Below are 16801 nucleotides of genomic sequence, written 5' to 3'. Positions count from 1 at the left end.
TTAAAGTACTCAGTATTTATATGAAAGATGCACGATTATATAATATTTAATTTTAACTATTTACGATTAATTAGTTCAATTCTAATCATGCTTATATAAAAAAAGGTATATTTTTTTTTTATAATGTTTTGTTTCAAAGAGTTTAAATGTACAAATATAATGATATCAAAATGTATTTAATTTATTATTTATTACCCTTGAATTTAAAGCTTATAATTATTTTCTGATAATGAATCGGATTTTGAATTATAGTTGTTGGTTAAATTGGATAAACTATTTATTTTTTTGTTAGCAACTTTCTTTTACCTCAATACTTAGGACAGCAGTTAGAACATCATAGCTTTCATGTGCATGCTGAGACATGTCGTAAGTCGGTCTCAACTTTATCCAAATTTCTGTCATATTAATATCTTATAGGACTGATCTAAGGATAGTTTCGATAAACAGACCCAAGTTTTCATGATTTTTATTATGTAACAAATAAATTAATTTTAATAAATAAATGTCTTTCATTTACTCGCATTTATATTTTAGGCATTAAGCTTAATGCCTGCACACATTTTTCAGGATTTTAGGCTTATGCCTAACATCTTTTAGGCAATAGACTTACTGCCTAGGCGTTAGCTTAATGCACAGGATTTTTAGTCCGGCTGATCGGTGAAAAAATTGCTCAAATAATGAGGAAAGCACCAATTTTTGCATGATAGTACATTTTTGTGTACTGAGCAAAATTAGCTACGGACCCACTTTCAAAATTCAATATGGCGGGTTATTTCAAGATCGCTGCCATGCGTTCTAAAATATTTTTCAGTATTGCACATACCACAGTGGATTTGATGTTGGGTGCACAAAAATCAACACATTTGAATGACTTGGTGTACTTAGCAAAATTTTGTTTTGATCTATATTTGAAATACAAAATGGCGGCTATTTTCCAAATGGCCGCCTTTAAATATTAGCAAATATTCTTTATTTAGAATTGACATAAATAAGCATTTTATTGATTTATAGTGTCATTTGCTATCTGTCCTAGTTCTGTCCTTTTTGATTTTGCCTTTCTTGTCATTTCATACACAAAGGAGTAGTTTTCGTAAAAAGCTTCAGTAGTAGCTTTCATTAAAAGCTGCAATATTTGTTGTCTTGGGTCACACTTATAAGCTGTAATTTGGGATTTATCTTCCCTTAAGATATTACTTAGTGCCTTTCTTATCTCTTGGGTCACAATATTTTGCAATTTGAGACATTAAACTGTGAATTGAGAATCAGTTAAACACATATCGGTGAAACGGGAGAAAATGAGGACAACAAGGACAAAAACATTGAAATGGCAGAAACTAAATCACCTGGGGATATGGAGAAACCCATAGATAAAGACGCTTTAACAAAGGACAGCTTAGAAATGACTGTTTAACAATTGTACTAAGAATATTTAGCAGATAGAAAATCAAATGCTCAAAGAACAGCTGAGATTTACCGCAATATAAAACAGAGCGAAGCGCGAATATGTAAACTATGTGTTGTTCTCATTACGTTTCAAGCTGAACAGAAAGAGGCAATGAATATTAATAACAAACAGATGAAAGCAATATCTCAGCAGCTTCAGCAGTCTGAAGACAGGATAGACCACAAGGCTAGTAATAATTGCTTGGCGGAATTGATGGTCACCCCAATAAGATATTCAATGTTGTGGTGAGACGAATGGACAAGCTGACAACAAGTGAAGAAGGAGACAAAAGTGCATTTGAACAGCAGGATACCTTCCAACAACTGGCATCTGTTGTAAATGAATCAGTGGACAATCGAAATAAAGAAGTTAATATTTCTGCAATGGACAAATCATCTAAGCCAAAATTTGACCTTAGCCAGTACAACGCATGTTTACCAAAAGTACTCAACAAAATCCATGCTGTGGGTCTTTCCCCAATTGTAGTTTGCACGAACCATCAACCGCGCCAACTCTGTTGAAGGTGTCTTCACCTTAAGTCCAAAATGCTATGTCAGGGCCCTTGGCCCTGCATGAGACAGTTCAAATTATTCAACAACAATCTCCATTTACGAACATACTATAAACCTTTAGTACTAATCAAGGACACCAGCAAAAAGCTTATGTGTCTTCTTACACACACTTATCATCTACTATGAGTCAATAATATTTGGTTCAGATCAGCACACCATTACAGAAACAATTGGCTGCAAGTGGATTCTATCAATTTTCTCCAATGCTGAATGCATTGCCTTATTACGGTTTCATCCCCGTCCAGTCCATGACAAATCCCACATTTATGACTTCAATTATGTCCGCTTCTGGAGCTCTAACATGCTTCCCATAACAGCAAGCTGACTCCATTGACCAGTCCATGAAAGGACAGAGGAAACAAAAACAAAATTGACATCACCTCCTCTTCCGACTCCTCACTGGAGAGAGAATATACCCGATGGCAAGAAAATCTTTGTGCAAGGAACCCACAGCTGCCAAAAATTGAAAAACTCAATTAAAGAGGATCCATCACTTGGGAGGCGTTCATTTACTAATTTGAACGAACTGCCGGTAGATGACATTGGGAAATCAGGAAAGATGTGTGTAGGACAAGATTGCCAAGGCAGATGTTGGCCTTGAGTACACTCGCAAGGTAAACACAGATGATGATTTCAAGGCCTTAAAAAAATGATTCATTTGGAAAAGCGCTTCAGCAAGAAAGCCGATCAAACCAGATTGGAACCAAAACATTCCGTCGAGGATGTAAAGACAAAGATTCTTCAAGGCATGTAATAGAGAGGAACCCAGAAACATTCAACAAGGCGTTTAAACAATTGAAAACCTTTAAAAGCAAAGCAGATGGCGATATATGGATAAAAAAGGTGCAAAAAATGACCATCGACAAGTCTACTTTGCTGATGGCGCAGTATCACCGACCGATAAAGAAAACATGAGCAGTCTTGTGGATTATGAGTTGCATAACCTCACACAAATTGTCACAAAACTAGCTGATGTTATGCTTTCAACTAATCAGCATAACTTTGAATTGGCCGATCAATATAATCTCGGTTCTTCTGATCAAAAAGTCATGGAAGATCACCAGTTCATTGTAAGATCACCTGATCAATATACACGTGGAAGATCTCTTGAGCAATACAATCGCGGTAAGTCGGCAGATAGAAGTACACTCAAGCTAAATGCCTATCGATCAGCAACACCCCCACTAAGCTAGAGATCATATAGTCCCTAAAGACAACGGTAAGCATCTCCTCGGACAAACTCTGGAAATCCCGAATACTTCAGACAACGGTAACCTTCACCAGGATACGAAGCAAATCAAAGTGTAAACCCAACAATGGAGTAAAGGGTCGGGCCAGTAGGACAACTCAGATTCCAAAGTTTATTGGCCATAAAACATCACCTCATCACAACATCGAACAGAGACCCATTGCCTCGTCCAATATTGTCATCAGGCGAACCATTTGAAAGAGCTTTGTAGTACGAGGTACTTTACATGACCAGAATGTGAGCATGATTGTGGACACTGTTGCAATGATAACATTAGAAAATGAAAAATTAATTCCGGCAGAAAAAGGAGATTTGAAGAACGTCACGCTACGTGGTTTGGGTTAACAGCTTGTTATTGGGGAGATTATAAGGAAGGACTCTCGACATTAATAGAGTACACATATAATGGGATGTGTGCAAAGAGCTATTGATAGACGATGTTATACTTAGGCTAGTTATTTTGGACACACTGATCGCAGTGATACACCTGAGTACTCCCACAATTACCATCAACAATAAAAGGATAACTGCACCATTTGTTAATAATGGACACGAGTTTTTAACTCAGCTATTTTGCATAAAACGAACCTGCACAGTTCCGCCAAATTCAAACATGACTGTTACCAAGAAAACTAATAAAAGTGCTGACCAGGAGTGCATTTTATGACCATGCTCACTGAATAATTGCAAATTGGTTACACAGGTAGTTGAAAATGGAAATAGTTGCCCCTTTACCATTTTAAATGATGGCAATCGTCTAATCCGCCTGAAGAAAGGTACACCTATTGATTAGGATAGAATAATTTGACTATGTATAGGGTACGGCAGATGAAAATGCCATCAGTGACGTAAGACGTGGCATTGAAGACACGAGACAAGGTGCCCTCGGCACTGGCTTAAAGTTTACTACATTTAACCGACCTATATTAACGTCAATCAACTCGTTTCTACCTATTTCATTCCAAACATTAAAACTGAAAGCGTTTAAAGAACAAGTACAATAACATGTAACATATTTATAAACATTTTGAATTTCACAATTTGTTTTTGTATATGCAGCCATATTTGCAACTTATGTTTTATAGAATACCCAAATTATTTGTTTGATACTTTAAAATTAGTTGATAACAAATTCAAGAACATGAAGTTCATTTTTAAAGAATCATTACATTAATTTCCGAAATTATATAGAATACCTTTAGGACAATCTTGAATTTTAAACCGTTTTTCCGCCATCTTTAAAATTGGCAGCCATATTGGATTTTCAGAGTGGGTCTATAGCTGAAGTCAAAGGATATATAACCAAGAACTACTATGCAAAGTTTCATGCTTTCCTCATCAAGTGAGCAATTCTGCTATATACCTGCACCAAACGGCCGGACTATTAAGCTAAATGCCTAATTTCACTTATTGCCGCTAACATATATAAAGACAATGTGGTATGAGTGCCATTGAGACAATTTTCCATCCGAGTCATTATCAGATTGGGAACAATTCCTCAATGTGATAAAGGGGTATATTTCAAGTAACATAAAATAATTGTTTTTTAAAAACACTTTTTAGTACAAAAGGGCACCTATTCATATTATTTGAAGAACCATATTTCTCCAAGAACTATAAATATATCTGCTATTAAATTGTCAATACATGTCCAAGAATTTTCCTTGACCTGTTGACTTTAATATAATTATCTTCGTTATTTTTAAAAGAAAGTGGACCCCTCTTTCAGAAAAATTGTTTTAAAAAATGTTGATTTTTTCCCTCTTGAAGTTAAAAAATCTCGGCTTTCCTTTTTACTTTTTTTTCTTTTCTTCAACAGTAAAATTACCCTTAGCCTGAGGGACAGTCCCTCATTTAAGGCAATATTCATTTGAAGGGTTGTTTTGAAGCTGCTAATGCAATTAAAATTCGGCTTTCAACACAGGGCTTTGACCAAAAGCAATGCAAAGGACTCCAAAATGACTAGGGTTAAACAATTCAAACATGAAAACCAAGATTTAATCTATATACAAACAGAGACATGTGAAACACAATAACTACTGAACAATGGGTAGGCTCCTGTCTCATGACGGATGAATGTACATGCAGCGGTTATGGATAGTTTTGTTCCGCTGGCAAAACATATTGCAGTGGAAGGCACTACTCCTCATTCTGCATACTTTTTTCTAACAACGAAATTCTGCATGATTTTGCTGGAGAATATATTTAAGGGGGAAGAAACCTAATGATATAATCTTGGGATCGCTCTTTACCTTTTTACGAAAAAAAAACGTCGCGGAAGAAGACACGATTACATTTCTGGATGCGGGAAGCGGAATATATAAAAAATATATTCCTTTAGAAAAAATCATATTGACACTAATTGACAAAAGTAACAATCTAAGAGTTCCTATTTCTAACTTCCTATTATTTAGCAGTAGCAGTTTTTACCAACACAGTTGTCAGCACTTCTTTGTTGACACTGTTTTTACATGAATTATCATTGATATTTAGAAATAAGGAGATGCTTTATGATTGCAAAGTAGACATTACCAAATTATGTGAATATAAGCAATTATAGGCAACTTTATAGCTATCGGCGGTTAGAATAAAAAAAAGATTATAAGTTAACCGTTTAAAAAGCTATGAATTATTTTAAAACTCTAGTAATAGTTTATCTTAGCTGTATTTTTGGAGAAGCATTGAGGTAAACTTCGAACTTCATTTGGCCTTTGGCTTTTTACTATTTTGATTTGAGCAGTGCTGATGAATCTTTTGTGGTGTATTTATACATCTGAACAACAAAAAAGACATTAATTACAAACCTGAGAAGACTCGTTTGTACTGACAGCTAGTTCAAAGTTAAAAACAACGAAAAAAAATCATGCATCTAAGACTAAAATCTATGATCAGTTTATAAACACTCTGTACAATCGTATATATAGCATTTACAAATCTCAATTAGAACACTAGTGACAGTTCACACTTTACACTTTATCGACTTCATTAAAGGGGATGTATTTCTTAAAAAGCAAAATTCAGATATAAGAATATACGTCTGATCTGTAGTTTTACTGCTTTTGTCTTATCCTTGATTGTGACAGTGTTACGTAATGTGATTTCCCGGACGAATGACACTTATATGGTTAACGCTTTTCCCACAGTTTTTTTTTATATCTTATAAGAATAAGGTAAAGCATACTTACAATGCAGGAAAATGACCGTTGGTAACCATTCGTATGATGTGTTTTAGCATTTGATTTTGCCATTTTATAATGGACTTTCCGTTTTTAATTGTCCTCGGAGCTAATTTTTTTTGTGATTGTACTTTTAACATGTAAAGCATACACATTTCGAAATGTTGTAGACATTACCTGAGTTCGTCTACGGTTGCCTTCGTGAAGCAGATATAAGAGCGTTATCATCAATAGGCTTCCCATCTCTTGGAAGCGGAAATAAAAAGTATCCACCCGAAGAAGTTGCTAATATTATGTTCCAAACTGTACAAAAGTATGACATCGAAAGAGATAAAGAGGATCTAAATGAAGTGGATTTTATCATTTACGAAAAAGACCAACGAGTATTACAGGTAAGTATTATATATTACAATTACAAAATTGTGTAAACTGTTTTGTGAAATAAATATTTCAGATCTTTTTTTATCTTTTCCGGCGTGAATGTTTATTATGTCTCCACTGGAATATCCTGAAATTAGACTCAATTGTTTTGAAGCTGCTTTTCTGGATTATTTTCTAAAAAATAGCACTACTTATTTGCATCATGTACAGTGAACGTTTTATAACTCAATCTTGATTTTGATAGTCTTGAGTGATTTTTAGACCATTACCATGTATGGTTATATTATAGCAAAACAACTTTCTAGCTTTATTAATTTTTTATCTAAAACGGCAATTCTTATTTGAAATGTTATTAATAGTAAAGTAACGAAAATTCTGAGGAAAATTAAAAACGGAAAGTCCCTTATCAAAATCACAAAATCAGAGGCACATACACATCAAATGAATGAAAAACAACTGTCATATTCTTGACGTGGTTCAGACATTTTCTTGAGTAGAAAATTGTGTATTAAACCTAGTTTTGGAGCTAGCTTAACCTCTTACTTGTAAGTGACTAAATAGTATTTAATAAATTTATTTTCAGTCTTTCTTTCAATTTCAGACTTTTTCTTTTCAGTTAATGAAGTACTACTTGGACAACTTGCTTTGAGGCATTTTGATCTCTTCGATACGTTTTCGGATCTCTATTTACCTACACACATTACTATATTGAATAACTTCTAAAAATATTTTACCGAAAAACCGGGGGGACTCCAGAAGAGTAAGCAGGTCATGCATCACATGTGGCACGCGCTGTGTTGCTCATCCATGTACACAACATGGATAAGTCTTATTCTGGGTGTCATATTCGTGGAAAGGGGCGGGATTGTTGATACGGCGATTGGAACATATTAGTCATTATTTAGAAAGGGCATTATATCATTTAAGCATTTTAAATGTTATAATGTTTTCAGTAACTACAATGCTGTTTTCAGCTGCAATGCATATCCCTCGGTTATTTTTTTTTTTGCTTTATTTCTACTTCTTAGAGGCAATTGTGAAATTCTTGATTATTTTCCAGTATAATTATTTTACAAGCGTTTAAATATTTGAATTCCACTGAGTTTTTTTTAAACCTGTTAGTTCAGGGGAAGTTGACCTCTCTTTTTTAGCCTTGTTTATTATTTTTTTCTAGCTAATACTACTGCTTTAAAATTTAAATAGTAGATTGTCATTTTGCAAAATTCACTTAAATAAATATTTAGTAAAGAAAAAACCACACCAAAACCCCGAGGAAAATTCACACCAGAAAAGTCCCTTATCAAATGGCTAAATCTAAAAATTAAACACATCTAACTGTAAAAAAACTGTCATATTCCTGTTTGGCTTTCTAACTTTTCTGATCTGGGCGTCACTGATAAGTCTTATGCAGACGAAACGCGTGTGTGGTGTTTTTAATTGTAAGCCTGGTACCTTTTGATAACTATTTACACCACTGGGTCGATGCCACTGCTGGTGGACGTTTCGTTCCCGGAGGGTATCACCAGCTCAGTAGTCAGCACTTTGGTGGTGACATGAATATTAAATATATGGTAATTTTTTTATAAATTTTCTGTTTACAATACTTTGAATTTTTCGAAAAACTAAGGATTTTCTTATCCCAGGAAAAGATAACAATAGCCGTATATGGCACAACTTTTTTGAATTTTCGGTCCTCAATGCTATTCAAATAAGTACTTGTTTGGCTTTCTAACTATGATTCTGATGGGTCGTATGTAGACGAAACGCACGTCTGGCGTATAATATTATAATTAAGCCTGGTATCTTTGATAACTATTGGTACCGGTACAAGTTTTATAATTTGTTTAATTTACAGGCTTTCCGAACTGCAGAAGACAAACGCAAATCAGGTAAAAGAAATTTAAATGGGAAAACAAGTTTGAAATAACTGAGTAGTCTTCTTCAAGTCTATGTTCTCTGACCTATTATTGACCAAGAGAATAAGAAAGTTCGAATGTATAACCTAATTTCTTTTATGTTTCAAGCTAATTTGTATTAACTGCATGGCAAACTAAAACCAAAGAAAGACAAGTACACAGACAAGATCATGCAAAATCTCGACAAAAAAAAATAAAGAATTATAAACATGAACCCAATCATCCGAACTCTCAGATGCTCTTGATGGATTGTTTATACTGCTCACGCATGTGACTTCCGCGTTGATGCTCATGATAAGTACAGACTCTATAAAAAGTAAAATCACCAAAAAACTGAACTCCGAGGAAATTTCAAAACGGAAAGTCCTTAATGGCAAAATCACATGATAAAACACATCAAATTAATGGATAACAACTGTCATACGATTCTCATCAGATGACAATTCGTATAAGAGTACGCTAGCATAGTTGAACATATTCATCATATTCACAGGGTTACAGGATAGACAATGTCTATGTAATGTCTACTCTATCGATTTTAGCGTTTCAACCAAGGGAAATCAAAGTTCCTCGTACTCGAATCTAGTTGTCGACTTAAAGGTAATTTTAGATGCGTCATGTAATACATTGTCGATCACGCGAACGTGGATGAAGTATTGAATGATCAGTATGATCACAATGTATAAAAACATCATTTAAAAGCAAATCAATAGTTAAGACTCCTTTTTTTCTAAATATTTCAGTTTACTCTACTTATCAGTGAATAAACTCATCATATAAACCAGGATTAAAATTCTATATTTATGCCAGACGCGCGTTTCGTCTACAAAAGATTCATCAGTGACGCTCGATTCAAAAAAAAATTAAAAGACCAAATAGAGTACAAAGTTATAATCCTGGTACCTTTGATAACTATTGGCTTACTTAAATTAAATGACAGTTCAATGACATGCTGCAATAGAATCATGTTACTTATACAACTGTTATAGGTGGTGTTGTTAATACTATACATATGTGGACAATTTATAGTGTTTATCTTTGTTTGTTATAGGATATGTCAAAGTAGAAAAGAAAGAAAAATGCCCGAATCCTCACACTGTTAAAGTTATTATAATAGGAGAGAATGAAGCTACAGTCAATCACATATTCACTTGGTTTGAGGAAAACTTGAAGGCTAACACTATGATGAAGGTGATTTTATATTTTCTATATTTTCAAAATGTTGACTTTAGGTTAAGTTAAGTGAAGGAATTATTATTTGTCTAATTTTATTTTCATTTTAATTAGCGTTAACATGGTTGTATATTTAAAAAAAAATCTGACATCAATTTTTCAGGAGAATATTATAAGGGGATTGGGTGAATAAATCTCGAAATAATGCATGGATACGGTTTAGTTCATTCTGCCTTGATTGCCAAACCCCGTCATACCGCTCTACATTTAAAAGCCTGGTTTGTCGTGGGTAATTAGATATAGGAAGATGTGAAGCCGGATAAAGTTATGGGAACTGGTTATTTTTGTAAAATATAAAAAAAAAACACTTCAGCTCTTTAAACGAAAAATCTGTAAAATGCTTGCAGTTAGTTTAAAATAGCATATAGAAATATAAAAATGAGAACAGCTACGTATTAATACTAATTGTAAATATACAAAATGATTTATAATCATATAACAATTTATAATTTTGTAACATCGTTTTACAATAAACCAATAAGTTACACAGCTGCTGTCATTTTATGAAGATGTAATGATATTCAGAATAGAAATCGCAAAAGACATGTTCTGCCAAACACCAGATTCATTAGTTCTGTATTCAGAAGTACATCTAACAAAAACACAGAGTTGACGTGGCCAGGTACATGTACATCTCAACAACAAAACGACTCTGAAACAGAATCTGAGAACAATATTTTTTATTCGTTTGGCAGTGGCACACATACGTTTTACTGTTATAGCACTCGTTGCCAGTAAAACTAGATTTCCGACTGTCAAATCGACATATGTTTCAATCAATTCCAACAAATATTTCAAGAAATATCAGGATAGTTATAAAACCAAAGGATTACTACATGAAAAAAAACAGCTACGCTAATGGCACATTAAACGTGCGTATTGTGCATAATATTCTTGAGAAATATTCAAAATCATTGCCATGACTTATCTAATGCGTGTTATGAGTGAAAGAAGGAGACGCGTACCCTGTTGATGCATCAGTATAGTTCCTGTCGGATTTCATGCGATTCTCTTAATTGTCGTCAAAATCAATTATAAGATTTGAGCATCGATAAACTACTATTTTTTCATATAACGAAGTGTGCGGATTTGGATACAGAAACGAGCAAAGTTTATCAGCAAAATACATACTAAACTTCAATAAGACAACAATGACGTACTCAGAAATTGTAAATCGACTCCGTATTGGAGCTGTTGACCTTAAAGTCATAATGACAAATAATGTTATTCCAATTCTTGAACCAATGCATACAAACATCAAAAACATCATCTGTGCACGATTTTATCATTTTAAACGTCAATTTTTTATCGGTCATATGGCAGGTAATATAATTTCGTGTTTTGAAGCCGAAGATTAACGATTGCCAACAATCAACAAACAAGTATGGATATTGATCAGCCGTTTAACATGTACAATCAGATAATAGTTTATGTTGAGGACCTCCATGCGTATTGCGATCACCGGGTTTTTACGAGATTGGTCACACTGAGGTCACTTTGCATACGGAAAATATGTCGGGGAATTGCTTCCAGGAATAAAATAAAGTAAACTTCTTCTAAATATGAACAAATTAAAGAATTTTCTTCAGAAACAAGTATATGTTGATAAGTTTTATAAAGAAAACTATTCATTGAGTTATAAAAAACTCAGCATTATTTTATGTTATTTGAATTTCTTATGACTTTAAATTACAATTTTTGTAACACAATGTTACATTTCGAATGCGACTACTCTGAGACAGTCTGACAGAAAGCTTTTATATATCTGAGGCATTTTTCACCATTTGTAGGTGACCATTATATACTCTTATTTTTGGTCTTGATCGTTATTTTTCGGTTACGGTCTATTAAAGTGGATCCTTACACTGTGACTCAATCTACCGTACAGAGCAGTGGATGACATTTCACTTTGTCATAGCAATATCGTAATAAATCTATCAAATGATTCAATTACTTTGTTTTAGGCATACAAAGAGGAGGAACAAACGAATTGGCAAAATCAAAATGTTGGTAAGTACATGTTGCATTATGAAAATATAAAGCATACAACTGGGTTTATAATTGTTTCGACATCTGCATTTTATTGCCCGTTTGAGAAGTTAACGACTTTTTTGTGCTTGCTTTTGTTTCTGTGTATCGTCGAGCATTTTATAGATGAGCAGTCAGATATCGGTCAGACCATAGCTATTAAAATAATTATTATTGAAATTGTTTTGATAGATAACGCTGTTTTCTTGTTTTGATCAGTTTCTTATGCAGTTCTTGTCTTACCAAAACATTTGTTTATAGTTAATTGATATAGTTTACAATCCTTACTTTTGAAACTGTAAATCTGTTCGGAATATTTATCAATTAAGGAATTTTTAAGACATCAATACGTTATATATGAACCTGTGCAGATTTAATTGACCGAGAATGAAGTTCGGGTGTCAATGTGATATAACAGGTCCTTATATACTGTATTGACTGAGTGAAAGTCCTTATTTTTTATATTACATATGTAAATAGTGTATTAGGACATTGGCATTATTGTTCTCTCTGACCTCATTATGCAACTAAAAAAAATATTTAAGTTCAAATACCTGCCTTTTGAAAAAATAATCAAAATCTTGAGGCACTACCTTCTTACAATGTATCATGTGTAAAGCCATCATACAAAATTGTCATTGACATATTGCCGAGAATGTCAAGAATTATACCTTAAAGGGGCAGTACCTATGTGAAATGGAAAAAAATCAGAATATGATTTTGTTTACTTCAAATACTAATACAAGTAAAATGATGAAGTATAATTTGAAAGCATTGAAACTGTATTCATGTTACTTTCAATTTAACCCAATCGCTAAAATTTTGTTTCGCATATTTTAATCGTGGTCAACAATTTAAAGGAAAAAAATGTCAACATCGAATGTGAAACAAGTGTTAACCATTTGTTGACAGATTCGATTCAGAATGAAAATATCCTTCTTGCAATGGTAAAAACAATGATTAACTTTTTATTTAATCTATTACACGAAAGCAAACAGATCTAGAAAATTCCAATTGCACGAGGTCGCAATGTAATATTTGTGTATATTTATACCGAGTTATATGACAATCAGCAATCGCCGGTGGTCATCTTGAAATTTAGTAAGGTGTCGTCTCAACTCAAGTTCACAGGAAGCTTGTATATATAATTTCGAGTACAGGCAGTGTTTGTTTCAGACTTATGTTATTTTATATAATTTATGTTTTAGTATGATATAAATCAAATATGAGAATTTATGTCAAATCTGTGAACATGAATTTGACAGCTACTGCCCCTAAATGTACTTTGTATGTTCACCACTGCCGATTAATCCTTGCATGAGTTATTGCATGTATACGATGAAAACAAACAATCTCTGTGCTTCCATCTGAAACAATTAATGTCTTTTTCTAGAAATTTGGAATCAAACATTAAAAAATTATACCCCCAACAAATCATTAATGATCGGTACCAAGCACTGTGGTCAATTTTTATCTGCAGGTATACATATGAGCGACTATCCACAAAACATTTATGGTGCGTTTACTGTCTAGTTGAAACTAAAGAATAAATGCAGGAAAACGTAATACAAAAATTTGCGCAAATGTAATACAACGAGTTGAAATTCATCTTATATTTTTTTCAAACACCGGAACCGAATGGTTAAGAAGTCGTACTACTGTTTCAATTGCCTTACAATAGAGGTTGTGAAAACTGTTACAATTTTTGGTGAATAATTCTGAATTACATACAATTATAAACCATTCGTAGTATTGTTACTTGCGACGGTTGCTTGAAAGAAAAATCAGGCACGCACATTAGATACGGGTGCAATATGAAGAGCAGTATTTGTTTACACATGCGGATCACCTGAGATCACTCCCAGTTGTTGGTGGAGTTCGTATTTCTAAGTCTTCGGTTTTCTTTGTTGTGTCTTGTGTACTTTTTTTGTCTGTTTGGTTTTTTTCTTTTTTAGCCATGGTGTTTTCAGTTTATATTCGATCTCTGAGTTTGACTGTCCCTCTGGTATCCTTTGTCCCTTTTAATAAAAAACAACATATTTGCTTGTGAAATTAAATCCAAGTCGCCACTCAATTTTCCAAAGACTTTGATTATCCGTCGACATTAAGCAATACCTCCATTATGATGATCCAAAGTTGAATGACGGTCCCCAGATAGTATAACTACGGTTGGTGCCTTAGCAGATCGGGAAACCTCAATTCAATGTTCATTAGGATCTTTTTGCTATACTTTATCATCTCTTGAAGGGGCAAAACATAGTCATGCAGAATCCAGTTAAATTAAAATTTTCAAAAAGATGTATTGCATTTCGATTTTATTTATCTGGGGCATGCTATGCCTTTAACAAAAACTTTTCCTTGTACATGTGCACATGTTAATTTTGAGAGATGTAAACACAGCTTTAAAGCTGTAAGGGACACATGAACCTTAATTAACAAGTTAAACTAAAACAAACAAAAAACATTAAACTGTAAATGTGTTTATTTGCCGCTTTCATATTCTGTAAGTTCAGTGATATTCGTCATAGGGCTTAAAACTTTCATTTATAGAATTATTAATGAGGTTAAAGTAGCACCGAATATACAATAAAGCTTCAAATTCATGTGACCACTTATTTCCTAGAGTATAACATCCGAGTTTTCCGAACTATATCATATTTGTAAAACAGTTAATTGATAAAGGCGACCATATGAATGAAATTTGATGTCAACACAAAACCTTAAATACATAAAACAAAACATGTAACATGGCGTTAATATCTAATTGAGAATGGTAGTTAAATGTGAGTATGGCAAGAATTAGGGCCTGTCCACGAATCTGGGTCTATGAATAAACTACAAACTAGGCATGATGAGTACAATAGCGTTAGGTTTAAGTATCATTCAGCAGAAAACAGTGTTTTCAGCGAAAAAAAACGGTCAAATATTACGTCGAAATCCTATGCAAAATACAAACTCGTTATTACAAAAAAACAGGCAATTCATACACACATTTTAAATACAACTGAATTGTTATATTGACACCTCTTTACCGTTATTTGTATGGAAATTTGTAACCTTGTACTATGGCCGTGTTTACATCACAAATTTTATCCTGAGTTCAAACAAACATATGTAACTGGAAAAATTTCAGAGCAAATTTGGACCTAATATATAAATTAATATAAATGCTTTTTAAGTTTATTAGATATCAAAAACCTTATTTATATTTTGATATAACAGTAAAAGCTTCCACTACCATATCAAAACAGAGTAAAGCTTGTAGTATGTCTGTTGATGTAGGAACTAGTCAGACAGGAGAAAGTCCGTTTCAGGAGGGATATTCAGGGAAAGAAAAAGAACCAATATCAGTAAGCTAAATAACATTAATATTGGCATAATTTGAAATGATAGTTTTCACTCGACAGACGGAACCAAATCTAACCGGGTTATCAAACTTAAAGCATCACTTTCCATCGGTTAATATTTACAAGCTGTTCATATTTTCATCGTTTCACTTTAAAGTTGTGTAGTTTGCTTCGTCTGTATGCCATTTTGTGCTTGAAAAAACAAATCAAGATAATAAACAAAAACTTAAAGGAATCGTTCGAGACAAGTTGCATTGCTATGGTTCGCGTCTCTATATGTGCAGGCATCATGTGTCATTCGAGTTCACACGCAGTCAGTTTTGTATAATCAGAAATAGGAAAGGCACATTGTTTGTGAAGATAAATACTAGATGGTGGTGGTGCTGGTGAAAGGTAATTTTTCAGAATTACCACAACAAAAACCCATTAAAAATATTTGTGCCATTAACCATATCAATTGGCAAGGTCAAATCTGTTGAAATAGACTTACTTGAATATATATAGCCACATCAGGGTACCATCACCTCAGCAGTCGGTGACTTCTTCAGTGTTTAACTCAAGGACTCTGTTGGTAAACTTGGAAATTATTCAGAAACTTAGATACCAATGTAATCCCAGACAGGCAAAGTTGAATTTGCTGGTCGGTTTTTAGTTGTTATTATGTGGTTCTTTTTGGTGAATTAAATTTAAACATTATTGGAATTGGTTTTTAAATATTTTGTTTTATTTGAATCCATGGTAACAATCGTCTCTTTCTTTACAATTTTCAATTGATTATCCTATATTGTTCACATGTTGTTATGTTACACAAATGTCCCAGTTAAGGGAGATATTTGTAGACCAGAAATATGTTCAACTTCGCCAAATGCTTAACGTGTGCAAAGTCACGAGTTTGTAAGTGGTGGCCTTTTTTTGCTGTGTATAATAAAAAAAAATCGCTGTTTTGTACAAAAATCATACCGTCAGTTTGAATTGTATTACATTTGTCATTACGGGGTCTTAATTGGTTATTAATTAAGTTCATAACTATGCAGTATTGGATTTTCGTGGATAGGATTCTCATTGTCTGTCATACCACATCTTCATTTGGTTAACAACTGAAAAAAGCAAAGACAAGGTTTTTGATATTTGATCCATGTCGAGATTATCTAATAGAACTTTCTTATTCTTTATTCTTTGTGCAATTTACCTTCAGTGATTTCTGGATTTATGGGGTCAAAATCGGCATTAATCTGATTGAACTCAACTTAATTTTGATGTACATTTTGCTTAGAATATTACATGTTATATCTTGTTATATTTATCTAGTTAGTTTTTGTATTGTTTTGGTGCGACGTTATGAAAAAAAACGGTCACCATATTTAATTTGTTTATTATGCTTCGAAATTCTTTCAGAAATTCAATAAGCAAGACCTGTTTATGTTTGTTTAAAATGTTTATGGAGTTTAATGCATA

The 16801-nt window shown here is 33.3% G+C and overlaps 1 protein-coding gene across 1 annotated transcript in view; it reads left to right on the top strand.

The window, feature by feature from the left end:
* LOC134715670 (uncharacterized) overlaps positions 1 to 16801 on the top strand; it is a 67760-nt gene that overhangs the window by 42957 nt on the left and 8002 nt on the right. The window contains exons 7-11 of the mRNA XM_063578006.1: positions 6612 to 6833; positions 8678 to 8711; positions 9790 to 9929; positions 11936 to 11981; positions 15222 to 15349. Coding sequence (XP_063434076.1) covers positions 6612 to 6833; positions 8678 to 8711; positions 9790 to 9929; positions 11936 to 11981; positions 15222 to 15349 — 570 coding nt within the window. The remainder of the gene's footprint in view (positions 1 to 6611; positions 6834 to 8677; positions 8712 to 9789; positions 9930 to 11935; positions 11982 to 15221; positions 15350 to 16801) is intronic.

This window comes from Mytilus trossulus, chromosome 4 (genome assembly GCF_036588685.1).
Source record: "Mytilus trossulus isolate FHL-02 chromosome 4, PNRI_Mtr1.1.1.hap1, whole genome shotgun sequence".
NCBI classification, from domain to species: Eukaryota; Metazoa; Mollusca; class Bivalvia; order Mytilida; family Mytilidae; genus Mytilus; species Mytilus trossulus.
The sequence above is the reverse complement of the archived record's forward strand: the minus strand, read 5'-3'. Positions and strand labels throughout refer to the sequence as shown.